The following is a 27,443-nucleotide window of genomic DNA, read 5'->3' as shown; positions in this document are numbered from 1 at the left end:
GCTTGCACCACATTTGAGTGTATGCACTCTTGAGGCCTTTGGCATTACGGCCTCGTTCTTTAGTTTCTTGACTCGTGGCCTTACATAAGCAAAGCCTTTGCAGAGCACACGGACGCCTGTCCCTCCCTTAGTCGTGGGCTGTATATCTGGCTAGGCACGTCTGTTGCATTATACAGTAACACAGCTATTGAAAAGACGAACAAGCGGAAGCCGAGAAACAGCCCCTCAGGGCCCCCTAGGAGTCCCTCACTCCCTGGCTTCGCACAGTAGCGCAGTACCCCGCAATGTCCACTTGGCAGGGGGCTCTGTGGTCGGCAATGGCACGGAAGTCACGCAGCCGCCTGGCACAGCAAACGCAGCAGTAGGAACAATAGCGCAATGTTTTCGGCCACCCAGAAGCTTACGAATGCTGACACTGTGGCACCAGCACTGGTATATGGCCATCGGTTACTTGTGGTAAAGCGGGGAAAGAAGGAAGGGGCTAGGGAGAAATCGGCGGAAGAGCCTACCAGCGCCGCTTCGTGCAGCCGTAGCGTATACTGGACAAGTGTAAGTAGCTTCCTGTTGGTCTTTTATTGTGTCTGACTCCAAAACTGCCGGCTTTAGCAGTATTACGGGAAAGGGCTGGATTAACTGAGACACGAGTTCCTCAGAAAGCAGGCCCAACTCGTAGTCCCAGGCCCCTCCTTCTAGCAACAATCCGTGTACACACACTCCAGATGCTTCTGCGATTGGGGCGGGCTTCAGGAGCCTGCGCCACACAAATTGCTCATCTGTTAATCGGAAACCCTATCACCAATGATCCCCAAGCCACGTCAAACTATATTCGCGGCCAAAATGATAATTGCTGTGCGAAAAATAACGCACATCTCAGGGCACATGCAACATCCCTCCATTGAAAGCTACCCAAAATTTTTATTGCGTAGTAAAAACGCTCCTCCTCCTAAAGTTCCTCAGCGCCTCTCTGGAAACCCAGCTAAACCACATTGTTGAGATGTTACTTTAGAGGTTTACGCTCATTATTATGCATGCGACCTTCCCCCTGTCCCTGCCTGCCTTCCTCTACGCCTTTCTGGTTTCACATTATGTTCGGAGAAACCCAAAACTCACGAGGGATCGTTAGATGCCATAAACGCAAATGTAATATGCAGCATGTCGACAGCCACACGTTGCTGCCTCGCAGCGCGCTGCACTACTGCAGCCATAAATCCACGAGGATAATAGAATCCAGGCAACCAGTAAGAGGGCGGTGCCCCACCGGACTCAGAGCTCCAGTGGATGCTCGTTCCCTCAGAAGAATAGCGCGAAACAACAGACACACGCCTTTCCAAGTCGTCTGCCCAACTTGCCAGGGGCCTGAGGGAGGGATACGCGGCTGCTGCCCATGGGGAAGGTACCTGAAGCGTATACGCTTTAGCCAATCGCGAAATGTGCATACCCCAACCTTTAGGGGCGTGAGGGTCTCGTATGCTAAGGCAAGAAAGAAACAAGAGAATATGAGTCAGAGCCGCATACAGCTGGCCTGCAAAAAAAGCAAAAATTAAAGATCCAAGAGCTAAGGCCTAAGGCTCGCCTGGTTCTTCCTGAGGGCCTCAAAGATGGAGTCTGTCTCTGGGGAGAAAGCTACAAAGCCCCTGATAGCAAGTTTTAACTGCTCCAAGGTTCGGCAGACAAGGCTCAGTAGCTGGGAGAAACGGGCCACCTCTTGAGAGAAGAAAACACCTGAACAGAGGGCTTTGCATAGCACTCAATGCTGTATCTCAAGCCTGCCGTCTACCCAGCGAACACAGGGCGAAAAAGGACAGTCGGCAAGAACAGGGCAGAAGCCCTGGCTTGAAGGCTGGGGGAGCAGCTCCTACCCAATGAATCCTGTAGGGTGTCCTCTTGTTTCATGTGACTCCCTTCTGGGAGAGCTGGTTCTTCGTCCCTCGCTGCAGCGATCGCACTTGAAACGTCCGGGACTGGGGGAGCCAGGCCTCCAGAAAGGCAGCCAGAGAGGCGCTGGAGTAGAATATCTGCCTGTTGGAGCACGAGTTGTTCGATTGCCGCTCCGAACACCCCAGGGGCCTCCCTACTGCGATGTATGCAAAAGACAGAAAACTCACGCAGGCTGTAGCGAGGCGGGGAAAGAAGGGAGAACAGATGAGGGATGTCCCATATGTTCCCCGCAGCCCCACACGGTGCCTATCCTGTAGAGAAGCAGACCTTTGTTTTTTGCATATATTGGAAAAATAGACAGTGCAGTGGCATCAAAAGCAGGGACAGAGCAGGTACAGCGGAGCGGGGGAGAGGCCGGTAGAGCTAGAAGCTGAAGTGGCCATCTAAAGTTAAAAAACGAAGAGGCAAGGGGCTTATGAGGGAAAGGCCAGCTCATGAAGAACGGACATGAGACAGAGGCCAAGCTATACCAAAAGAGCATTGTGGACAGAGAGGAAGGAGCTAATGATGGCTGAGAAATGCAGGGAGATGCTGACTTGATCTGCATGCCCTGTAGGCACTGCAGGAGCTCCTCGCCTTGCGCTCTTTCCAGCCGAATTGTGGCAGAGGCCGGAAGGCCAAACATCTCAGTGGATTGGTCAAACCTAGAGTGAACGAATGCCGCAACTGTTGCATCGTCCTCTCCAAATGGCACGACCCCAAAACCTGTGCATCAACCACAAACCACCAGCCTTTAATTTTGAGCGTAAGTACATCCAGGATTTCAGCAAGGACATCATTTACAAGGCTACAAACTGGAGGACTCGTCATACAAGTTATCCCGCTTAATGCTAAGAGCTCGCACTCAGCCTTCAGCCTAGACCCTGCCGTGAATATAGAGGCAGCTAAACTTCAGTGGGGGATCTTGATACCCTTCAACCCCACATGCAGACCTCGGTTTGCTAGCGCGTGCTGGTCGTAGAGAATGTTTTCTTGGAGGATGGCCTCAGTCATACATTTGAGACATTTTTCATCCCATGCATCTGTTACCCGGCCTCCGTATGTGACTTCGCACATCAGCCGGCGCAGGGGACCCATGACCAGCTCTGGGGACCCTCCTACTGAGTTAAAGATACACTTCAAGAGGGTCAGGGAGGCCCAAAGGTCAGCGGAGCCAAAGCGATATGGAATGTTCCAACCGATGGAGCCAAAGGAGCTGCGCTCCTGAGAAAAACAACGCGAGGTATTGCAGCCTCTCGCTTGCTTTCGAAGTCCACAGCCATGCTTCACATGAGCTTATGTATACACGCATGCATATGAATACACGACGCATCTATAGATTGCATATGAATATATATATATATATATATGTACATATATATATATGCGCTTGTGAAAGTGATATCGCAATACAAGATACATACACTACAAATAGTCCATACAGAGTATAGTACCCTAAAACACTTGCCCGATTCGCACAGCAGTCAAAGCTGTAGATAAGATTGTGTAGCCAGATTCGTGCTTGCATGTGTGCCTAGAAGAATAGCAACTGCCCGTGTATACACAATTTTGCCTCAAATATAAATAGTATGTAGGTGCATCAACACAGGTTCATACCGCCCCATAACAAAGTGCATATATTTTCATGAACAGATATTTAAGCGTGTCTGTATGTAGGATAAAACGCATCGCTTTACAGGCTTGCCTGTCATACACGAGAGTGAAGCTATGCATCTATTGTGTACTGACAGCTTCTTGGCATTCAGGATTTCTGCTTTAGATGAGGTGTGCATACAATATCCGTCTGCGTCTGTGAAGGCACATGTAACTCGCAGTGTACCTGTGCTACGGCGTGGAAAATAAGCAGTGCTAGCTTTAAAGACCTCCAGCCGCGGAGCTTCACTTCGTCAGTCACGGCAGCAGTGCTGGGAGCACCAACATGCTGTAAGGAGCCCTGCTGTAAACATGCCCTAAACGATCCCGCACGGGCAAGCACAAACAAAGACTAGAAGCATGTCGATACCCTTTTTTCTATCGGGTAGAGCCGTGTTTGGCAGCTGCGGCGCTGCACGTTGCACCATATGCGTCGATGTTGAGGTGCTTGTCTGAATGTGTAGACAAATGCCAATATGCCCCCGCAAGCACAAATTGCTTGCTTCGGCCACTTTCCTTAAATATGCAATGCTGGCGCAATATGCCACAGGCTCGCTTCCAGCGGAATGAAAAATACAAGGGTCTCAGGAGAGCAGCTTCTCATTGGAGGACAACCAGGTTTGATTAATGTCTCAGACACCAGTGAAATGTGGCAGACTCCGCTACGTGAATGCCTTCTTCTCCAGTATTGTAGCATTGCCAATATTCGACACTAAGCCTACCCGATTCCTCTTGGCTGTTCCAAGGCGTATTTATATGCCCCCTGTAGGACGGACACGGGCAAAATGTCTGTGGGAAGAGAGGTAAGAAAGAGCCTGAAATTCGGGTGCACCTCCATCTCCTTCAGGGTGTTGGAGTTGCCTCGTCTTTCCGAGTCGGATACGGATGAACTGTCCAGGCACTCAATCACTTTGTGTAGCTCCGACATCCAGCTCCGCGCCAAGTGGCAATTCTCCAGCAGCGCCCATCCGCCTTCTCTGCGGGCAAAGGGAAATGAAGCAGCTGTAAGCGCGCAAAGTTCGATAGTATGCTGTAAATTCACACTAAACAGCAGCTGCCGACATCTAGATACCCCATCGATTCCGCTGTTGTTGTATTCATACATCTTGCTGTCATGTTTTTGGCAGAAATAGTGCCAGGCGGTTTTACTCTCGTCAAAAGGGCTAGCAAGTGCTTAGGCTATGCGGCATTTATATTTATATACCTCAAAGCCGTTACTAGGACCCTGGAGGCTTTGGGGCCCTGCCCCCTTCCTAGCGAGATGCAGTCGAATTGGGGTTTGGGATCTTGTTGCTCGGCAAGTGCGAAGAATGACGACGTGGGATCGGTCCCAGGAGAGAGGAGAACCAACAAGGGTCTATTGCTGTTGCAGCGAGACACCACTTCTTCTAGTGAGGGCGGTGTAAACTCCACGTAGGCAGGCCCCAATACCTCCTTCACTACCTCCTGGGCAAAGGCTGCAACCTGTAAGGGCGAAAACCATGATGCAATACACGGCTGCGAATGACTCGTGGAAGGCTCAAAAGTGCAGGCTTACAAGCAGTAGCACTGAGGACTGCCGGAGGCCTTCCTCCCTGTATAGTAAGGCTTTCCGTGTAGAGCTTTCGCTTAGGCCCGCCCAGCGCCATGGGTATTCTCTCTAAGTCGGCAATTCTCATTCAGAGTTCGGGGTTTAGGGTTAAGAATGGCACTCACAGCATCTTCTCTGACGACACTCAGTATTAGCATGGTCTCGAACACCTTGGCAAGAGCCTCTGTCTCTTTCCATAGGGGAGGCGTTCTCTTGTGCACGTCTGTCCTAGTGAGCCACTGCCGCCAGGCACCTCCGTTTGTTAACAAATCATTTGGCAGTTTTTCGAGAGACGCAAGGCGGAGCGTCAGACGGTGTAGCTCCTCCCACTGCCTCTGGGTTAGGACGTCCGGGAGAGGGTTAGGCAGGCAACAATCAGCAGAACCATCCCTAGACTCTGGAGCGTGCAACGAAATCCCCTGAAACAACACGGTGCATGCCTGAATAGACACAGGCGCGCACCAGCAGCGCCAGAACCCAAAGCCTTGTTACTAGAGCAGTGCAGCAGGCATCGTTGCCTCGTAGTCTCAAAACGCAATTCCCCAACCAGGGTAAGCATGTACAAGGCATCATAGCAGTTTATTTTAGGAGGACAGTAGAATGGTTCAGAGCTAAGAGGGACGCAAGGGACCTCTGTGGCTTCAGGATATTGTTCTCTCTTGAGGACCTCTGCTGCTACGGCAAAGGCAAACGGTAGCTTGTGTCGCTCAAAGATTCCAGTGATGGCAAGAGAAAATATAGCTTGCGTGGTGGAGTCCACAAGTGTCTGTATCCTATTGCTGTTTGTTTCGGTTGACACTGCGGTTGTTGTTGCTGTTCTTTTTGTTTGAGAGGGATTAGTAACGTGAGTTCGTTGTTGTTCGGGTGTGGCTGCACTGATGGCTCCAGTGAAGGCTTCTACAAAGATGCTCAGACTTGAGGTGTACATGCAGTCGAGCTTCTTGAGCTCTTGCACCACGAAGAACAAGTACGAGCCCCTGAAGGCGACGGGTTTGAAGGCAGCTCTGGCCTCTTCTACCCGTGTCATTATGGATTCTGCTTGCTGAAGTCTTTCTTTAATCCCATCCACAGTGCTGCGAGCCTGCTGCAGCGTCTCCGTTAGTTGCCCGTCGTCCAGTATGTTCCCCGTCGAGTCCGACAAGAGACGCAGCATAGTCTCCTCCTATCAAACACCAAGTCTTTAAGGGTAAAGTCCTAGCCTTAATTTTAATCCCTATCCGGTACAGTCTTAGCTGAAGACCTCTGTTGGTGACGATGCAAACGCTTTAGATAGTGACACTCTTTGGTTGGCGTGGAGCAGCCCAGCCAAAGTAGCATGTACTCCAAATACGCACGAGCCATACCATTTCTTTAAGATTTTGGCATTTGATTTACAACAAAGCCCAAACGTGCATAATTGATGAGTTAAGATGTGAGAGATATACGAGTTCTTGTAGCTGTCTTTGGTCCGTGGCGTTGCGTATTTGTATTTGCGTCTTCTGCTGCTCGGCGTCAGGGTTTTCCAACAAGACTACTTCCGCCAATAGTTGAGCCTCAAGCCCTTCTCGCGTTACCGAGAAGTTTACTAAGCACACCTGAAGCCCAAAACCTAGAAGCCTAAGATCTTTGACTCAGTTGGCTAAACGAATGACACTGAACGAAGCCGCACGACCTTTGTGTACCCTTGGATTCTACGCGTACGGGAATGCTGTGCAGGCTTCAGAGGCTCAACTCTGTCTGATATGTACGAAGGCCAAAGCAGCCAGTAAGACCTATTAACAGCCAACGATTGCTGTGGATTCGTAAAGAAGTAAGGCTCCTGAAGATTATGGCCGTTTGTGTGCGAACTTGGGGCTTGTACCTGCATTGCAACCTCTGGGAGGTAATGCGGGTTTTCAAGCTTCGTGGAAAACATAAGTCGAAAGTGAGAGTCCTGCTGAATTTCCATTCCCCCGAGCATTACCGTTGTAGGGTCCCTGGATGTCACCGGACGTCGTATAGGTAATTGCAATAGAGCAGCAAACATTGGAGGTATATCTTCCTCTATATCCTCTACCTGAATGTACAGCAGCAATCATGTCTTGACTGGACGCCCTTACAAGGTTTTGACTGCAATTACTAGTCGCGCATGTATCATTGCACCACAGGCAGAATCTTTCGACTTTTTATTATGGACTAGGATGAGTGGTGGCCCACGAGCAGGGGCTGCCCTAGTCGGACGCAGGACGTGAGGATGTTGTGGAGCTTGTGTGTTTGGAGAGACACGACTTTGAGGCCATCCTCTTTCCCTTTTGCTTTAAGCCACCTTTTCGCTTGCTGCTGAGGGTCTACTGCCAAGGGCACCCTCCCGATGGAAAGCGCAGCGGAAACAACAATCCCACTAAATGTCGAAGACGCATCACCAGGCAATCCCTAAAAAGATTTACCCATACACCCAATTCAATCTTTCTGCGGCCTTTGTTTCTGCAAGCTTTTGCCCCATTGTCGCTTTGATTCATGTTGCGTATGCGGATATTGCTGCAGTTGTGGATGCTCATGAGGTCGCAACAGAAATATCAAAAGCCTTCGCAGCGTTCCAGTTGGTACTGCGGAACGCCGCAAAGCTATTTTGCTTGAAAGCAGAGTGCCTACCTGCATATGCCACTCATTCAGCTCAATCGGGTTGGACATTATCTCTCGGATGTCAAAGCTTGGGTTGTGGGGGAGCTGCTTCTGCCGCAGCACTTGCTGCCAATACTCCAGCAGTCTGTCTCTGTAAAAGCCGGTGAAGGGTCCTAAGTAGATGATGCTGGAAGCTGTTAAAAGGACGTCCCCTTCCAGTGACTCCAAGTGCTGTGCTGCAGTGGAAAGAGAGTCCCTCCAACGAACCTGAAGAAAACGAACAAACGTTCACCCCCAACTCCGAACTCTCTGCAATTGGATAGGCAGCCAAAGGGTTCTGTGCCCGTGTGTTCAGGATGATGTGTGCTGGCTTTCGCTTGATCCAACTGTCCGTGCGCTGCAAGTACGAGCCTGTCCTTCGGGGTCAAGGCGAGGGCTAGGGCATAGGGAGGCACACCGCTTCCTCGGCGAGCCCCTTTGTAAGGAAGCTGGCCCTTTGGAGTCGTGTTTGACACAGCCTTGTTTCTTGTTCCAAGGATTCCTTTTCCCTTATCTGCTGTTGCAGTTCCAATTCCATTTCATCAACCTTCGCCTCCACCGCACGGCAGCGCGCTTGAGCCTCGCGCAGAGCTTCGTCAGCCTCGGCGAGCTATGCATACACTCCAACGTGCGCACGGCAGCAAGGAAATTCGGATTTAAGGATTGACGCCTTGGCATTAAGATGTAGCGTTTCCTGTGAGGAAGTGCCGTTTAGGGTGCAACCTTGTGAAATACTGATTCTCCTTAGAATTAAGGGCTTGAAATACGCACCTTTTTATTAAGTTCTTCTACTTTCATCCTCTTGGGCTCGACCTCCTTGGATATCTTTGCATATTTGTTGATAGCCAAAACCCACATGCAAAGGGACATTGCCGCAACCGACTGCTTCCCAACCACTTCAGGCGTAAAGTCAGCCCTGGCACGCATGAACACTAGGCTCAAAGCGCTAAACTGCCATTCAAGAATTTCCGCAACCCGTTACCGTGCCTTTGAAGCAAACCTGCATCTTTGGGATGCCGCAAATACAATTCTCATGCAGCCGACGAAATAAGCCGTATGAACATCTGTACTTCAAATGTGTTCAACCAGATGACGATGCATCTGTGACCAACGCAGATACAACTGCCTACAGAAAATCAAAGGCTGAAAAATTTCGACGCATGCATTTGCTAGCTAGCAAGGGCGGCAAAAAACTTTGTGCATGTTTGTTTGTACATGCATCCGTATGTACGCGCAGACACTTCTGAAACAATAAACGTATACTTCGTATATTTATGCATGTTTATGCATATATTGCTGAGGAAGGCACGCCAGACGAAATGCAGCGAGAATATGCAGCAGTTTAGGATTTAACGTGCAGAGTCAAGCCGTCGGGGATACCGTTGAACAATTTTCTCGAGCTTCTTGAGGGTGGCACCAGGAATATGATCTTTGTCGAAAGCCATTAGCCGATTCAAAAATCCTGGGGGCCAGATACAAACCCCAGACCATATGTGCCAAGTTCTTCACATGTATATACACATCTTGGCATGCACCTATCTAAATCGCCGTTGATGACTGGTGAACCAACCAACAACAGCTCCATCTCTCCAAATTGGCAAAGGCCTGTATACACATCCTTAATAAATAGACAAACCTGTATCCGAGAGAACTTTTCTGCATTGTTCCCAGTCTGTCTTTTCGCCTAAAATGGTGCAGACAGCCTCCATAGTTATCATAACGAGAGGCGGTGGCTTGAAGAAAGACTTTATCTCCGTTATATCTCTCTTGTCGAGGGAGTCGAGCGACGCTGCAATTTCGACGCGAAAATGGGGGATGCCGTAAAACATGGCAGGTCTGCATTTATTGGTGCAGTGGAGTGGATTTGAGGTGGAAGTTAAGCGACTCGAATGCTGGTAGATGTGGATATCAATATAAATTTGCGATGCGCGGCCAGAGCGGCCACGGACGACTGTCCAGCACAAGAAGTTATGTAGTGAAGTGTAAAGCGTGTATTTCTTTGTGTGCAACTATTCACTGGGCTACGGGTATAGTGCGTATCCCCATCAAGCCACACTCATTAACGTTCTACGCTCTAGCACCGATTGCTATTTGGTAGGCTGAAGGCTGTAGGGAATTGTGTTCAGAGCTGAAGCTCATAAATGACGGTTCACCGAGGGCTGCCTCAAGGGCTGGCATTGCTTCCTCAAATTCGTGCTGGGCCTCTGCTTGAAGTGCAGAGGCTTCTCTTCGCTGCTCCCCCACAACCTCTTCCTCTAACATAACCTTCTTCCTTTCGGCATCAACCAGGGCCTTGTCTGCCTCAACTTGCTGCGTACGACAACCCCGACATTTACGCTTCCAAGCTTTACACGGAGAACGCGATTATCTGGGTCGAAGGTCAGAGTGAATGCCTGATGCGGCGAGAAGCGTAGTGCCAGAATCGGCCCCAAAATAATGGCTGCCACCACATGCCCCAATCTCTATGCTCTGTGCCAATTCCACTGTCATGCTACACCTTTAGCAACGCCTCTGCCTTGACTTGTTTGTCTTGAAGGACTGGCTCTAATTGCTGGAGTTCGCCCTGCAGTTTGTTGACTTGAGCGGTCGCAGCCTCCAGCTGTCCAATGCCTGAACTCATGACCTCCAGCTTCGCTCGGAGACGATCTCGCCGCTCTGCCAGGAGCTGAAACATGACATGTTCAGCACAGAATAGTATGACGTAGGCTGTAGAGGCTATATGTATAGGGATTTGTAGTGCACGCTTGTCTATATTACGGTCCCCTTTAGACTCTCATCAATGCACTCGAAAATGCCTTGCAAAAGCGATTGGGCCTAAAACTGCCTTTGAGCTAAGCCATAAAGGCTTGAACTTCATAGTTTACAATGGAGAAGAGAGCGATGAGGTCCAGGAATGCCTTCGGGGTTGTATAAATTCTTCGGCCGTGTTGCTGTAGGAGCATTTCTGCCTCCTTCTCGACACTACAGTGTATCGCGACACACAACTCCGAGAGGCGCATCTTTGCCTGCTGTTGCTGCTCGTATTGCTGCGCATGCAGCTGCGGCTGCTGGAGAGCAGCAGCAGAGAAGAGGTGTACTGCCACATCTGTGAGGGCAGCGGGGCCCCACACCTCGAAGAACTGCACGGCAAAGGTCTTGGTGAGGCCGGGATACAGCCTGAGTCTGCGGCGCAAGGCCCCCCCAATGGGTGAGAGACAGAGACAAATGCGCAATTTGTTAAGGATATTTTCCTTGAACAGCGAGAGCACCGCCTCAGTGTTGAGAATGCCGGCGGTCTTGATCCCAGAAGTAACGGCAGATGCAGTCAAATCGGACACGATCCTGTCTACAGCGTCTGCCTCAAACAGATCCGGAATCTGCACACATGTTTGTAGGCCTCCAGTGCTAACTGCTAGATATAGATGCTCAACGCAAAAAGGAGGCCCCAAGGCGGCCGCTTAGGGTCATCTAGCTTTCCACCACTAAAGCACTGCTTGTTCTTTAGGTCTAGAGCCTACAGCCAGAGTGTGTTAATCCTCAGGCTTGCCTCTCCAATGTTTGCAATGGCATCTACATCCGCGAGGATGGCTTCCTCTGAGATACGGCTGTCGTTGATTAGGAACAGTGTCTCCTTTCCTCCGCTCAGCCCGGTGCCTAAAAGGACCGCTCTCAGCTCTTCTCGAAACCTTTCTATTGCCATGCTGTTACTGGTGCCATCGCTGATGCTAGTATTTGCACTATTGGGATCGCTGACACTGCTCCCGGGGATCTGCTGGTGGGGGTTTCGCCGAGGCGTCCCCGATGTGTTTGGGTCAACAGCGTGACCTTGAAGTTCTATCTGAAATCCTCAGCACAGCTTAAAACACACGTCTGGAAGCTCTTTTAGCTCAACCACCACTAGCCCTTTAGAAAGGATCGCAGCTAGGGAGTCCCGAGAGCGCGTGAATTCGCATGTATGCCCCTCATCCTCGACCCCCCATTTTCCCCCCGATTCGAACTCGATCCCATGTATAGTCGTGCCAAGATCTCTTCTCTTAGGAACTTCTGAATTGTTCGGTAACCAAGGTGCACCGACCCTTAGTGCGAACTACAATTTCTGATTTGGTTAATGAATCTGTGCCCACACCTCGCCAATCGCACTGGTTTCTTATGCAAACGGTGTGTGTGTGTGTGTGTGTGTGTGTGTGTGTGTGTGTGTGTGTGTGTGTGTGGAGACGCCGTTCGTCGCTATTTACCCAAGCTCGTGACTCTACAAGTGCTTTGTTTGGAAGTTCCCAGCGTTCCCACGGCTTCCCTACCAGTTCTAGGTCCCGAATGCATGCAGCGAGCCTGGCGACGCTTTGCTTGCCCGTCGCCCCCACACCCAGCAGCACCGCGTGTCCTTGGGGAAGCTGCAGAACCCTACAAAGAGCCACAAGGTGCTCGATGATCTCTGAGAAAAAGACAATCTGCTGTGGAGCTACCGCAGCCGCTTCCGGACCCCTCCCCTTCTGCTGCAACCGGCTGACAGCCTCCAAGTTTGCCGCCTCAAGGAGCTTTAGCAACTGTTGCCGAGGAGGCGCCTCTCTGTACGCCTTCTGACCAGGAACAAACCAGTCTCCCCACATCGTGGGAGCCTTTGGCAAGCCCCCATTCGAGGCCTCCGTGTAGCAGAGCTTGCGAGCTACAATCTCCGTCTTTTCTCCTTCCAACCACTGCCGCTCGTCGGGTCCCATCAGGCGATCTCCAAAGATTCGTGATGCCTCGTGTAGCCACAATCTGAGACAAATTCATATGAGCCTACACGACACAGCTTCGAACTTCTAGATGAAGCCAATCCAGTTCACATTGCTGCTATGCAGCACCTATGAACAGCTTAGGGAATCGAATGGGCAAACGTTTCCTAGGAAGACGCAGTAACCTTGTAGCCAGTGCAGTATGCTACAAATTTGAAGCATCACCTGGCGATGGCATTTCTTGGAGTAAGAGCATTAGCATCTGCTGTGAGGAGGCCCTGGAAAAGGCCTTTAAGGTGTCGGAAGTTGAAGAGATAAACTGGCCGCGACGGGGTAGGCAGTAGAGTCTCCTTCACCCGACGATACAGCTCTACGCAAAAAGCAAAAACCACCATTAAATCTTGGATTCTCATCTCTGGCAGAGATGTGGAGCCCGCAAGTTCTGATCGTTCGCGGATCCCAAATAGAGCATGTGCACCGACAGAATAAAGTCTGAGGGTCTTACCAACGCTGGCGCTGACAACGGACTTGGCACGGACGCGAATCTCCGGATTGACTCCCTGAGGTGAAACTTACCAAGTCAGACTATTAAATCAAGCCCAGCATTTCTCTTACTAAAGAATATTCTCTAGTTTAGCTAGTGGGAAAATGTAGGAATTATGTTTGAATTCCAAATTTTACCACGTGTGCGAAATGTGTATCAAGCAAGGCAAGAAACATTTTTTGGCATGAAATTTCATCCGGCTCCGCAACAAAGAGGCTGTGGAAGTGTCGAGAAACCCGGGAGGGGAGAGGCTGCCTTCCCGTGGAAGGAGATGCCGCAGAAATCACAAATTGCACTCGCTCCAATCCCTTCCAATAAATGCGCTTTCTGTCATAGAACCCCTGAATGTAATAAAGTACAGAGCTCAATCTTCCGCATCGTCCGTAAACTGGAAACCCAAGCAACCGTTTACAGGCGCTCACTAGTTGGCAGCTAAATACCTCTGCTATACAGAAAAAGAAGAATTATTCTTTCAGCAGCCCACTGTCGCCCCAGAGCGCTTAAAGACTTTGGTTAGACGGATCAGTGCTGGGGTTGCACTTTGAATTCCTCCATTTGTCTGAGAAGCTCTGCAGTGGGCTGAGAGCCATACAAATCCGGAAGAGGCAAATTGGCATCGTCTATCCATACGATACAATCTTGACTGGCTGGGGGTCCTAGCTGCAGCCGAATATCCACAAACCCTAGACCCGCAGCTCTAAAAGAGTCAGGCAGCTCCCCGGTTTGCTATAAATCGAGGACACCGGCATACAGGAGTACTACAGCAGAGCCTACAATGCATCGCTCAATCTACTGTATTGCTGTCTGTCATTTTCTGAACAGGGCCGTGGGCATAGGGTCTAAAGTTTTACCATGGCTTTTCTTTTTGTCTCGAGTTTGGACTCTATTAGAGCCTGCACAGTTGCAGGCTGCATGTGGGAGGAGAAGCTCTGAGTAATGACGAAACACTCTTCTCCCTCCCGTCTCTTGCGCAGCGATTCCCTAGCTAGCACCGTCTTTCCCGACCCACTGGGGCCTAGAGCAAATCATAAACTCATATTATAGTTCCTAGCCCTCATGCAAACGCTGATGGGCGTGTGAACTCTAAAATCCCTTATATCTAAAACGTAGCGCCGTGCTGGAAGGGCAGTAAATTATAGTGAATACAGTCAGTGGCTTCAAGAATGCTGCTAGAAAGTTTGTACCTGTAAGAAGAATTGGGACTTTTCCTCTTGTGAGTATCTCCATGAGGGTGAGAGCACGGACTGTCTCTTTGGTTGGAATGAGCAGAGTGTGAAACGATTGGCTTGGATCGAGTTTGAATTCAGGGATCGTTTTCTCCCAGAGTACGAAGTAGTTCTTGAGTCTCTGTGCTTTTTCCATTGCCTCTGGGCTATTTAGGGTACTCGGATTCTCTTGGCTCTGAGGAGGCTTGTCTGCTATGAAATCATCCTCGAATGTATGCGCAGCTAAGCTCCTGCAATGGCCAGCCTTCCTCTTAGAAGGCGACAACTCAAAATTAAAGCAAAAATCTATTGCGTCTCCGCCTTTGGGCAGCAATATATGGCCGTCAAACACGTCCTCGCAAAAGCGGGAGAATGCCTTTTGAGTCCCCGGATCGGCTCCGCCGCCAACGGTCCAAACAAAGCAGAAAAAGAAGCAGGGGGCTGCCAAAAACAACAGCTGCTCCGAGGTGTACAGGCACACCGCCGCTGCGGCGTTAACCGAACTCGCGCGCTGGGAGAGGTGGCGGCCTGATTGAACACAGAGCTCAAGCCTCAAGCCATGAAGCTTGTTCTCTCAAGCCCTCAATGTGCTCTGGCAAAACGATTTTGAGGGGACACTTTATGAGCCCTACACATGGAGTTTGGAGCTTGATTGCCACCCTAACCCCCGCGTCCAGGTCTGTGGGTGCCTTCTAAAATCTAGCGAGGGGTTATGTAATTAGTTTTCAGCGTATCCGTACTCTTCGCGTCACTTTGGTTCTTGTTGTTGTTTTGTCTCTGTGCTGCGGTACAGGGGTCCACCGGAAGCTCGAGTAGTGCGCCCAGCATACGGCAGATCGACGAAACAATAGAGACGGATGTTGGTTTGCAGTGGCTGTTTCTGCTGTAGCTGCCCTCAGCATCCCTAGTGAGTCGGTCCGCCTGCAGAAAGGCCTCACATGGCGGGATAGAGAGGTTAAATAGCCCCCGCAGGGTCTCAATAAACTCTTTGCACACCCTGTCTCTCAGCCTGCATAAACACCAACACAGAAGACAGATACGGCACGTGAGGGGCGAAGAAAGGAGCAAGACGTCGTCTGTACCTCTGTTGCTTTACCGTAGCACATGGTGGATGGAAAAGCGGGGCGAAAACTGGGTGCAAGAGAGTGCCAACAGAAAAGTCGGGAGGGGCAAAAGCATCGTGCACTTGTCGGTCAGACCTGGTAAACCAAGACTCCATGACGTCTCTCCAATGAAGTGCCTGCTGCGTGGCGAAGAGCATTCCGCAGCGGCTGACAGTTGCGGGAGAAGCCGCAGAGAGGTCGGAGACTTCGAACAACAAACGGATGGATGGTGTCAGCTTTATGCGCTCGCCTACGTGCAGCCATAAGCATGCAAAGTGCACCCAGTAAAAACTAGGATCCAAGCAGAGATGCACCGTATCTAAGGCTGGAAAAGGTTGCAATTTGGAGCGTCGAACTTGCTCTGTATGTTGACTAAAAATCTATTGGTCCGGGTCTACCATTTGAAAACACCTCGACCTAACGCCTGAGTCATAACCCTAGACTCTGATATCCGATTTCTAAAACCTTGCTCATTGGCGCGAGACCTAGCGAGCTTAACCCCAGGCCTTATTCTTCCTTGCTTTTCTCCTGACCGTTGGCAAGGCAGAGCATTTGATTGTCGTCCAACACGGTGTTTAAGCACTCAACCCAAAGGGAGTCGATAGGCCCATCAAAGAGGATCCACTGGTGTGCCGCGGGGCTTTCACTGTAAGCAAAGTCCCTCAAAATGGCACTAGATACACCATCTTTCCATTCTTTTGTCATGGGGTTGAACTCCCCTAGTAGCTCGGAGATCTCTAGAGCCTTGGGATTCAGCACTCGGCAGTGTACAGTGTCCTGGAGCTCCGCGGAGCGTTCTCCGCTTTCGCTCGGGCAAGGTCCACCGTCTTCTGTCTCTCCGTCGGAGTCGTCGGTTGAGGCGTGAGTGTCTCTGCTGCTTTCCAAAGGCTCAGTTTCCGTGTCGATCCCTTCGATCACGTTTCCTGGCTGGGAAAGCGCAGTGTACTGGGCCTTTTGGCTCGCCAGTGCAGCAGCCAAAGACGAGATAATACTGCTCTTACCTGACATGGCTTCTCCAAGCAAAATCACGCCCCGCCGGGACTTGAGTAGCTGATGCAGGTGTAACGCCATCTGCACGTTCTCTTCCCTGGGAGTTAAGCTGGGATCAGCACGAGAGCACCGCACAAACCAAAAACCCAAATCATGGACACAGAATATGTGTGCAAGGGTCACTGCCGCTTAGCATTTACGGTTCCTAGGGTGCGTACTCGAGGTTTGTCATGGCCTCGGTGATGGCGCTCGTGAGGACTGTGTCTCTGCTTCCCTCTTGAGGGACCGTCGGGAAAAAGTCAGCGAGGAGGGCATAAAAGATGGGGCGATCCTCTGCAGTAAACTTGGGCTCATTAGATTCCCTGATCATGCACAGTGAGTAATGCAGGGGGCTGCAGTACCTGCCTTCTCACATATGGCTCTAAGCAAATGTTACCGGCAGGCGTCATCCTCATGCCATGCACATGAGGCTGGGGACGGATGCAAGAAAAAGCTGAGTCATCGGCACAAAACCGCGTGAATGACACGTTGAAAACTACAAAACCTTTTACCATTTTTCACCGCAAGCCAGTTCTTTAAAGGCACACTGTAGTGTAGCAGCTTGCGCTGCGAGTAGTAGTGTGGTGTACAATTTCCAAAACGAGGAACTCTAACCTGATGGCTCGGGCCAGGGCTGCTTCTTCGGAGTCGCAAGCCCCGCTGCGCCGCAGTTCTCCCGCCCTCAGAAGGGCTGCTTTGGCTGCCCGAAGTCCAAAGTCGTAGTGCACTTGAGGAGACAGCTGCATGACTCCACAAGGCCAAGACAGAGCGCTAAACCCTAAACACGCAGCTATAGGAAGGAGAAGCAGGCAATGAGCAAGAGAGGCACCCAGTGGGGAGCAGAAAGGTATAGTTGCGCACCTAGGCACAACAAGCAGCAAGCAGCAACAACAAAATACAATTAAGACACCACTTAGACCGTTAGATATAGCCAACGCCGAATGCTGTGCTGCGCGAGATCGGGTACTTGTTCTGAACAGAGTCTGAAGAACTTCACGAATTTATTGGCGAGTAGCTTCGAATCGTTGAAGCCCTCGGAGAATATTGTGATTTCGGCTATCGTTGCAAAGTCCGGGATGACCATGGAAACGGGGCGAAAGAGCATTTGGAGGTTATCTGGCAACTCGGCCCTTCCCGCGTAGTTGGGGTTTAGGGTCACAAAGACGCCGCAGCTAAAACAGCCTCGCGGAGGGGCAGATGTCGCATGAGCTACACGCATGTCTCCTTGCTCCTAAAAGAAACAGGAAGGACCATGATTAAGAGCCTTAGCACAAATATCGAACTATGGGGCGAGAACAGAGAAAGAGAACCAAGCCTCCTCCAGAGAGAAAGTCAGGGCGGAAAGAGTGTTCCCAGGGGTACAGCCTCCCAAATTCAATGACGCGGATATATTTAGAGGCTTCCTCAGAAACTCAAATACGCAAAGCATGTGCATTTACGTGGAGGCACGAAGATCCTCTGTAAACGCACACACTGCCCAATAGGTCACGCAGACATGCGCACATAAACGGCACTGAGGGCTCGATCTCCTAGGACCTCCCTTGCCTCTAGCATACAGGTATATTTTAAGGTGTTCGTATGTGACCTAGCTCGCTTGGATCTCCAAAGCTTGTGCGCATAAATGCATGCACGTGTATACATATATGTAAAATGTCAACCATAAACAAATCCAGCTTCCTACTTTGCTCTGAACTACGGCATGTGTAGGCTCCCCAGCTCCTTGGGCTTTCATGAGCGTGTGGCGCATGTTCAGCAGCTGCTGAGCCACCACTGATAAGACTTCTATATCCAACCGGTTGAACTCGTCCAGACAAGCCCACGCCCCGCTTGCCATAACTCCTTAAGACGCACACACATACGCACGCACGCACGCACACACACACACACACACACACACACACACACACACACACACACACACACACAACATCTGTGGACCTTTTTTTGTGTATGCTACGTCCTGACCTTGGAGAGCAAGCTAATTTTCAGGCCTACATGCAAATAATTAGGAATACATAGACATGAATATGTAGCTCTAGCAACTACCACTTTAACACGCAAGCGCTAATGCACATCTACACCTTTATGCAGGCTGAGCTGCAAGCAGGCAGGGACTGCATGGTGAGCTCTCCACATGCGCGCATTAGCGATTGGCATGTACAGCATCAAAAGCACAGGACAGACAAGCAATCGTGTCAAGATGCCAAGCATTTTACCAATCGAAAGGCAATTACTTGTGCACTCGGCCAACAGAATGGACGCTAGACGCCACAGCTCCTTTAAGATGAAGATTACCCCAGACGGTAGAATATCAGCTAGCCAAGCAACCAGCCATGGACGAAAGAGGGCGGATGTTTGCAGACCCGAAGAAGAAAGCAACGCATACAAACAAGCTCGGGCTCTCATAAACTTTATCTAAGGCCTTTTTGTTAAAGGCGGACAGACCAGCGAAAACTTTATCAAGGACATAAAGATCGACGGCCTCAGAACAATTCAGTACGACACAAAAGAGCGCTAGAACCTTTGAGAGCTCCTTCACGGATTCCGTTTTTCCTGAGCCTGCTGGACCAGCGATGCTGCTGTTTACGCATAACTCTTTAAGTGCAGCTGAAATTCACAAATCACATGCCGCAATTGATGACAAGGCGCAATTAAACCATGCATCATATGCATATTGAGGGCTCCTTTGTAAATTCTCCTCGGCAAGATGCAGATGACAGGTCGCAAAGTGCGAGGCACTGCCGCAACGGCGAAACCACAGCTGGGCTTGGAAGACTGGTGTGGGATTGAGGCTAAAAGCGCTGCTTCCTATTTGCCGTTGCAGGAAGGGACCGAGTTGCCAAGACCTTTTCTCTTGGAGCCATCTTAGAAGCTTTGGCGGAGACTTTAGGTTTCAAAGCGTGCTTTATGCCTCACTAGTGATTGTGAGCCAGCACCGATCGGTCAGGGGAGTTATAACAAGTCTTTGCGGTGCCCCCAGGTACTCGTGTCCGTATTCAAAGATACAGGAGAGCTGGTGCACAACTGTCGTCTCGTTTTGGGAATCCCAGTAGTGACGCAGTTGTTTCTGCCATTCAAATCTAAACGCCAAAGACCACAAATTTTTGAATGTAAGACTGGCACCTCATACATTTGTTAGCAAGCTTCCCAAACTAAAGATCAGACGTGCAAGCGCCACTTTGAGGAGTCTAAACCCCAAGGCGTTGACCCCTGACCTCCAAGCCGTGGGTAGTCGACCTTTAAGGCCCATGGAATCGTTTTTGCTCTCTCCGACGTACGCTTCTGAAGTTGTGATGCGCTCTTTGATGAGAGTCTCAATGACATCTCTATTGTGAAGGGTTTGGATGGCAAGTGCCGAGACATTTGCTCTTTCAAGGGGTGTGAGGGAGGACCGCACAAGCTCAGTGAGCTGCTGCAGCTCTTGCAACTGCTGCATATGCACGCTATGGAGCCTTTCTTCCTCTCCTGGGAGAACAAGTGAGAATTGGAAAAGCACAAAATTTGCTCCCTAGTCTTAGAGTGCTCGTTAGAGAGCCTCCGGCAGCACGAGTCTCGCACTTGCGCAGAGTAAATGCAGAGGCAGCCTTAAAATTTTTGGACTAGGCACAAGGCCATGGCGAACCTCGTAGGGCTTCTTCAACGTCAACGGTCCAAAAGACTTGCAAAAGGCAGGCGGCGACCTGTGCGGGGGTTTGGAAGATCCAATCTTTCTTGGGGTGTCCGTAGGCTTCAGCATTTTTGTGTTTTATAAGTTTCTGCAGTGTCCTGACCATTGCAGTCTCCACTTCAGATAGCCACTTTTCAACAGGGCCTCGTAGTTTGAAGCTTTTGTGGAACAATACTCGCTCCCCCTCGGCAGACACCATGCCTGAGCTCAAACGGGCAATTGCTTGAAAAGCTGAATGTCAAATTTGTTGATTTTATGTCTTCAAAAGGCAGCAGAGTTGCCGTTGATCGGTAGAAATTACAATTGAGCGTTTATGAATCCAGCTCTCACGAATCTAGAGAAAAAGTGATGGTGTGTGGGGTGTAGCTTAGAAATTCTGGCGTAGGACCTGCAAGATCCGGGCTTTTCTTGTCTCCTTCCTGCCAGAGGCTGTGAAGGTTTGCAAAACATTTTCTGACGATAGTTTCAACGGCATTTAACTGTCTCCCTTGGCTGACTAGCTCCAGCAGCTCCCCATTGGAAAGGAAGTAGAAACGCGGGAAAAGCTCACGCTTGCTCTGCAAGCACATCGCACTTTGAAAGTAGCCCTAGACGAAGGCACTTTTCGAAATTTACGAAAAACGCAAAACGCCTCTAAAACTGGCCCTGCGATCCAAAATCCTAAATGCTTCGCGTTGCAGCCATTTCGCTGTAAATCCCAAAGTGTGTGCTCAATACCACGGGTCCAAGCGCTCTGAAGAAGCCTTTGGCTCACATGCGATCACGTTTTGCATTCAATAATGAAAGATTAGGATGTCGAGCTACCGTTGAACATTTTCACCACATCATGTTGGGCTTGAGGTAAACCAATCAAGAATTGGTATACAGCACTCAGGGGCGTATGGGGTTTGCTCTCTAGTTTGCCGCTGACCTGAAGGTAGTCCTCAAGTCCACGTTTTACCTCATCGAGGCGTGCATTCATATCCTTAAGTGCTTGAAGTCTCCCCTCCTTTGTGCACACAGCGAGGCAGATGTTGTAATCCTGCAACTCGGTACATATAGCCCGCCATTGAGTATCTACCGCGGCAAACTTCGAAGCTTCGCAGGGCAACTGCTTTCTTATGTCAGGAGATGCAAAGAGCGCCTGAAGAGATATCCAGTTCGTCTGTAGCGCCATCCAGTCCTCCAGAGTGTCTTGCACAATCGTGAGCTCCCGCTGTAAGTCCTGTATTTCGCTCCGAATAAAGGAACCGAAACGGGAACCTGACAGACATGTTCTTGCGCAACATTTCATACGATCTAAGGTGTTTGTCTTTTGATTTACTCTTTGGACCCGATGCAGTGCAGTTTCAAACTGTGCGTCACGGAACTTGGTGTCGAGCGAAGGACACTAAAGTTCAAGGACATGCTGAAGGTATACCTGGAATACCCGTCTTAAATCCGCATCCCAACTCCCTGGGCCTGCAATCATCGAGCTTACCTGCAATGGTATTCACGCTGACAAGGGAGTCTTCCAAGGTAGCGATCACGTCATCCAAACTACCAAGAATGGTGATTTTGTCCTTAGACACTCTCTGAGTGGCAAGCGGCAGCTGTAGTGACTCCCAGGTGCGTCGCACAGCGAGCAGCAAGCTTGCAAGTGCCTCCTCAGCAGTCGCGTCAGACGACAATGTCTGCATTGCACACCTTATACCAAGCGCTCACACTGTGCATTCTAAACACTACCAAGTCAGAAGCATTCTGCACTAGGAGATCTCCCGATAAAGTAGTGTTGATGTTACAGGTGGAAGCCTGTCAGCTGCTCGCATCATTTATAGGTTCCAAATGATTGTGTTATCGCCTGACTATGAGTTCCGATGTATCTGCGAGCCGTTGAATGACTCTAAGGTCCATCAGAAGCATGCCTTCATTCTGTATATTTGTTTCTTCTCCCAGAAGCATGCTGATGACATCCCAATGTCTCTGCCTCAGTGCCGGATTGCGGAGGGCCTTGCCAACAGCCAATAGGTCCCTGAACGCTGAAATGTCCCCTTGAAGACACTGAAAAATAGGGCGAGACCCTAAGGTGCTTGCCAAACTCTGCAGGCGCTTAGTGAAGCCCTGACATGATGCAAAACCCACCCATGGTGCGGCGTAATATATTGCACCTAAAATGTAGGGCACCCTACAGGCTACACCCTAAGCCTTTGCTGAGTAGGTATGTGGCAGCCGTGTGTGTATCTATACTCGCATTTGATAGAATTGCGATTTAAGGTTCTAAGCAATCAGGTCCTCCAGTCCTTTGGGCTCAAGCCTTGAGGTGTAAAACAGAGAATTTGAGTTGATTAGGTTTTACCTGAGCAGTTTCCTGTATTTTTCTAATGTCTGCTTGCCAGAATAATTCTTTTCCAACTGCACCGTCAAATTCTATCCAGTCACACTTTAGCTGGATACATTTTTCTAGGGCCTCCGTGATCTGCACGATCTCTTCGAAGCCTTCAAATGAGGTTGTGTCCACCCTCAGAATATCTTCACAGCTGCGAAGACCACAGACCCGATTTCCAAGTGTTAGTACATTTTGTGCAGCCTCTACCCAATAGGCCTAAATGTACTTAGGTGCTCAAAGGACGGCTCTCCCTCCTTTCCAGAGCATCTCAATAGCAAGCCACTGGCCGGCATGATGGAATGACGGTTTGAGCCTTTTGGTTTGCTGTGCGGATGTTACCGTTTACATCTGTCGACATCCGCTGCAACATCTTCGACTTGCTTCTTCATGGCGAGGAGGCGAGCCTGAGCCTCTTCTGTCTCCGTGGCTGCATCATAGAGCTTGGGGTCATCTATTTGTTGCTGCAGCTCTGCCACTTTTGCTTTCGTCGATGGCACTGCCGCCTGCAGTTCCTCCTGAAACCGTTTCGTGCTGTTTTCTACGGCATAAGAGGCGAACTGTATCTGAGTACTGAACAACGAAGAGCATGTACGTAACCTTGCGGTTTGGCGCGTTGAGTTCTATGTTGTGCGCTCAGTCAATGGCTCCAGAATTCACCATTTCAGTTCGCAGCATATTATGTTATTGAAGTTTTGGGATGCATTTACTTTGTACAGGGCGACAGGGTTTCTGGTCTACTTATCAGCAACTTCAGAACCAACATCCAACGCTCTCGACGTAAGCGACTAGGACACAGGCATTACGATTTGAAAGTTTCGACTCGGGTATTTTGAGAACAGATGCTGTGGTCTACGAACTACGGTTCAGAGTTTACCGTAGTGCAGCCAGTCCTTGTGAGAGTTCAACGAAAAGGGCTTTTGTGGCTGCTTCGATTCTCAAGGATGATCTTTTCAGGAGGTCCAAAATCTCTGAGACACGGAGGGAGCTCGCCTCAATGGCCGGAAAGGTCGTCTTGCGGGTTTCAGCTATCAAGCAGTTAAACTCTACGTACTGCGACACGCAGAGAAAGAGGCGAAGTTGACACTAGATATCTAGCAAGTCATATTGGAAGGAGGTCGCGGTAGACTGCCAGGGTAGTAATAGAAAGAGAATGATGCAGGGGCAGCAAGTAGAGACCGGAGGAGAGGCTCTGGATATGCACATGAGCACGAGGGTGATTGCGCAGGCATTAGTAGATGCTGCTTCGTGACATGTCCATTGAACAGAGGCTACATAAGCGCCTTTAAAGCGTGAAACAAACCGAAGTTCCCAACACTCGTGCGCGTTTGGGCCTACTGCGTTTATATCTTCGGGGACGGTAGTGAGCTTTGCATTTGTTGCAGATATTTCCTGGAGGAGCCGTGTCATGCTGTTATTCGCCAGCTGAGGTGCACAGGCCTCACATCAGAAGACGTAAGGCTCTATAATAGAACCATGATAGCTTTTTGTTGTTCCTGGGAAAATGAGATCTGGAGAGAATCGTGAGCGCCACCGAAATTTCATGAGAGATCAGGTTCAGGGCCAGCACTGCAGCGTGAGGCCTGCCTGAGGGAGGTACGCTTGGATCATTCCCATCGCTCTCTTGAGGGAGGGCAGGAGGGTCTTCTGTAGCTTGGAGATGTCCAGGCAAAAGAGACCCCGCGGAAGCTGAGGTTGTGCAGCTCCCACCGCCTCGGCGTCTCGCTGCCACCCTGTGAGGGTGCGGCTGCACGCACCCCCAGCAACTTCCAATGCGTTAGTGCTGTCTATGTAGGGGTTTCTGTTTTTCTCTGACTACCTCTGCCTCTTGGAAATCAGCTACGTGAATTGTTCAGAAAACACCAGTACACATGCACAGCCTACGGGCTAGACACTACAATAAGGGGTCTGAAGCGCAGGCTCACTCGAAGTCTGACACCTCCATTCTTTCCAGAGAGCCAACGGATAGGGTTTCGGTGTGGTTGTAGACGTCAACGTATTTCTGCGCACGACAATACCTCCTTCCTAGTAAAAATCCCCTGTGCAGGTTCGCCTAAATCAGCGGTTTTGGACGTAGGTAGCCCCCAGCTCCTACCATTGTTTGAGGCTCTTTGAGTAGTCGGAAAGCTGAGGGGCCATATATCAGGTCTGTTCATCTAAATGTTTCCTTGTACGGGATAACTGCTGTAAAGGGGCTTCCTTGTTGTTTGGGCAGCCAATGCGAGACATCCGTTTTGAGAGCTTACGTTGAATTCTTCAGAAGTACTCGCAACTTTGTCAAACAGCCTCTCGACAAGATCTAATGCCTCTCTGGTAAGCTGAGAAAGACCAGACTCCTCGCTATGCAAGAACAGAGGAAAAGACCGGCATGCTGTCTCCTCTCCTGACGAATCTGATTGCACAGGCCGCAGCTCAAAGCCTTATTATACAATTGATGTTATCAAGCAGGCGTCTGAGCCCTTGTGACTTAGCCTACATGGTCAGATCTGCTGCTTTCCCCTACAAGTTCCACCGTCGACCACAGAAGCACGACACGCTGCCTACTTTAACGAGTCTCTATTCAAGGGCATCGCATGTTGTTGAACTCAGCGAAAGTGACAGCTTGACGCCTACCAAATCCAGTGAGAGGGCTCGTGAAGGCAGCAACTTCTTCGGCAGTGCGGAAAGCTGGCGTAGAGGAGAGGATGGAATACGTTTGCTGTAGAACGTCGCTAAAGAATGCGGCAAAGGCGGCCCTAAAACGCATCAGTACCCGCCACACTCTGTTGCTACGTCTTTATGGCTATGCCTCGCTTACAATTTAGAGAGCTATCTTTCTCTCTTTTTCTGTTTATTTATCATATTATGTGGTCGTTTCCCTGTGTTGCAATCGCCTTCCCCTACGCTCTAGGTCTGCGTTGGTGGCTTCCCAGGTGCCCTCTCTGCTGTCCTATATTTTGCACTCCCCCTAGCTCCTTTTTGCAGCCTTGAGGTTTGCTACTGCTGCCGTTTTGCGTCTCTCCCGATGTTACTACCCCTATTTCATCCCTCGCTTGTTTTACGCCTCAGTCTTGGGGCCGCTGGGTGTTCTGCGTCTCCTTATGCTCGCATTTACTTTCTGTCGATGTCGCCGCTGCTATATTTGCCGAATCAGGCAGTTTGCTTTCACGTTCCTACATACTAATTGAGGTGCAGCAAGCCCCAGTAAACCGTAGGCCCGTAGGCCCAGTGCATAAATGCTGCAGATACAGATGTTTGTGCACACTAACTTCGAGGGGGAAATGGTGATGCCAGTCTTTGCCAAGTTCAGCTGAACCACTAAAAGAGCCTTGTCCGGCGTCGGCTGCAGCGCGGCGCCCAGTGTTGCTGCTGCTCGGCCCCTGTTCTCCGCCGCCTTCCACAGGCCTTGCTGCATCCGCCGCCGCTGCTGCTGCTTCTGCTGCTCCTGTGGATCCTTAACCTCCTTCAAGGCAGTATTCTCAAATAAGACCTATAGCGCACAGCCGGAAGACATTGAGATCAAATGTTCATCAAGGCGATTAGAAGGTCGCTCGCACATCCCATCTCCGGCTAGCACGAATGTCGGTCCCGAGTCATTTGCCCAAGTCAAAACCGCAAGCCATCTTGGCGTACGAGCCCCTCAATAATTCTTTTGGTAGCTATCCTGGCAAAGTCGATCAATGCCGCATCGAAGATGTACTCTGCCACGCGAATAAACTTTATGAGCTTCCTGCACTGCATGCGGGTTGTCGCCTTCTCGGTGTAGGAAACCACTCCCTCTAATCCCCCTGGGCTCCAGTGGTGCCGTCGAGCCCCAACACCCAGCGGATCGTGCCCCAAGCGCTTTTCTAGCCCTCTAGCTGTGCATGCACACACATCGACGACGCTCTATCCCGTAGGCCTGCGCATCCACGCTGCAACTTGGTGGATGCGGAAAGAAACTGAGTTAAGCGGCTCAGTCACCGCAAACCTTCCCATCTACAGACTAGGATTTGGAATTCAGGTTTTACGACTTAGAATTGGGGATTTGCCTGGCTGTTGAATCGCGCTCCCGATTTGGCCTCCTGCGAATCCGCTGCAGTGAAGGAACTCTCGCAAGGAGTTCCCACAAGCTTTTTGGATCTGAGCACAGGCATTAGAACCTAAATGTCTGAGTCTAGACTCATAAGGCGATCCATTACCTGTCAGGCGTAGCCGCTACAGTCCGTACTCTCACTCTGGAGGCCGTGAGCTGTACTCGCTCGTCTGCCCTCTCTCACCTCAGCCATGGCTGCAGTCCAGACACGTTTGATGTCGGCAGCAAGCTGCTGCCTTCGGCTCCTTTGCAGCTCCTCCAGCTGCTGCAGAGAGAGGGTAGCCTCCCCCGTGGCTGCCAAGATGTGCCATCCGCCGAGCTTGAGCCCAAAAGCGCGGACAGCAAACAATGCCGGTCGTAGCATGCAATCTAAAGAAAACAGATTCTTCTCCAGCACCTCCGCGCAGGTCCTGCGGATAGGCAGGGTATTCTAGTGATTTGGGGGGGATTGAGAACATCGGGAGGCTGATATTTTTGCGTATACCTTTTCATGTGTAAGGCTCTCATCTTTACCACTTCAGCCGTGCTCAGAGACTCGTGCTGTGTTTATTGATTTGTAGCTTTCAAATTAAGGATTTATAACTGGCAGCTAGTGGCACGACCTGAATCTGAGTGTCCTCATAGCGGCCTTCCACATGGCCACGATCCGCCATTTGGGGTAGTTCCTAAAGAACTTGACACTTGCAAGTCGCGTGTAGAGCTCTTGATCTCTACGCCATTGCTGGAGAGACAGAAAATCGAGGGCTCTTCCGTCGCGATAGTGTACCACTCCCCGTGAGGAAAGCGTGAGATAGTCCTTTCGGTTCACGCGATCAAACGGCACTATCTCGTAACTGTAGGGACCAATCCTGCGTGCCGGAAACCATTCATGCGCCCTAGCGGTTAACAATAGAGGTCCAGACTCTAAGCCCAAAACTTAGCTGCCGTCGCAGGTCTCTACTCCAGCAGCTCAGCGGCGTTACCAGAGAGACGAATAGTGCCAAATTGAACTGACAGACGAGCAATTTAGCAGAGCACTAACAACATAAGCAGGCGCTGGTTCAATAA

The 27,443-nt window shown here is 50.3% G+C and overlaps 1 protein-coding gene across 1 annotated transcript; it reads right to left on the bottom strand.

The window, feature by feature from the left end:
- Window positions 1-246: 246 nt before the first annotated feature.
- LOC34623170 (dynein heavy chain 6, axonemal) lies at window positions 247-27,018 on the bottom strand. The gene is made up of 59 exons (XM_026338787.1): window positions 26,999-27,018; window positions 26,663-26,806; window positions 26,371-26,443; window positions 25,935-26,209; window positions 25,591-25,701; window positions 23,930-24,125; window positions 23,642-23,767; window positions 23,220-23,395; window positions 22,685-22,915; window positions 22,316-22,496; window positions 21,461-21,653; window positions 20,912-21,243; window positions 20,390-20,558; window positions 19,957-20,223; window positions 19,613-19,796; window positions 19,251-19,414; window positions 18,780-18,941; window positions 18,016-18,173; window positions 17,302-17,565; window positions 16,950-17,074; window positions 16,514-16,657; window positions 15,839-16,404; window positions 15,402-15,555; window positions 14,943-15,211; window positions 14,182-14,730; window positions 13,849-14,012; window positions 13,538-13,657; window positions 13,135-13,338; window positions 12,959-13,013; window positions 12,679-12,823; window positions 11,974-12,496; window positions 11,712-11,825; window positions 11,267-11,576; window positions 10,683-11,108; window positions 10,257-10,522; window positions 9,913-10,069; window positions 9,396-9,548; window positions 9,140-9,221; window positions 8,531-8,675; window positions 8,178-8,306; window positions 7,751-7,987; window positions 7,316-7,531; window positions 6,981-7,175; window positions 6,565-6,714; window positions 5,985-6,302; window positions 5,688-5,930; window positions 5,266-5,559; window positions 4,775-5,034; window positions 4,473-4,547; window positions 4,293-4,301; window positions 3,758-3,887; window positions 2,871-3,141; window positions 2,475-2,643; window positions 2,238-2,321; window positions 1,860-2,074; window positions 1,574-1,722; window positions 1,111-1,397; window positions 616-751; window positions 247-429 (listed from the first exon to the last, which is right to left on the bottom strand). The coding sequence occupies exons 1-59, from the start codon at window positions 27,016-27,018 to the stop codon at window positions 247-249; spliced, it is 11,847 nt and encodes a 3,948-aa protein (XP_026194572.1).
- Window positions 27,019-27,443: the final 425 nt, after the last annotated feature.

This window comes from Cyclospora cayetanensis, unplaced genomic scaffold (genome assembly GCF_002999335.1).
Source record: "Cyclospora cayetanensis isolate NF1_C8 unplaced genomic scaffold, CcayRef3 CcayRef3_contig_30, whole genome shotgun sequence".
Lineage (NCBI taxonomy): Eukaryota > Apicomplexa > Conoidasida > Eucoccidiorida > Eimeriidae > Cyclospora > Cyclospora cayetanensis.
Note: the sequence above shows the minus strand (reverse complement) of the source record. Positions and strands in the feature narration are given on the sequence as shown.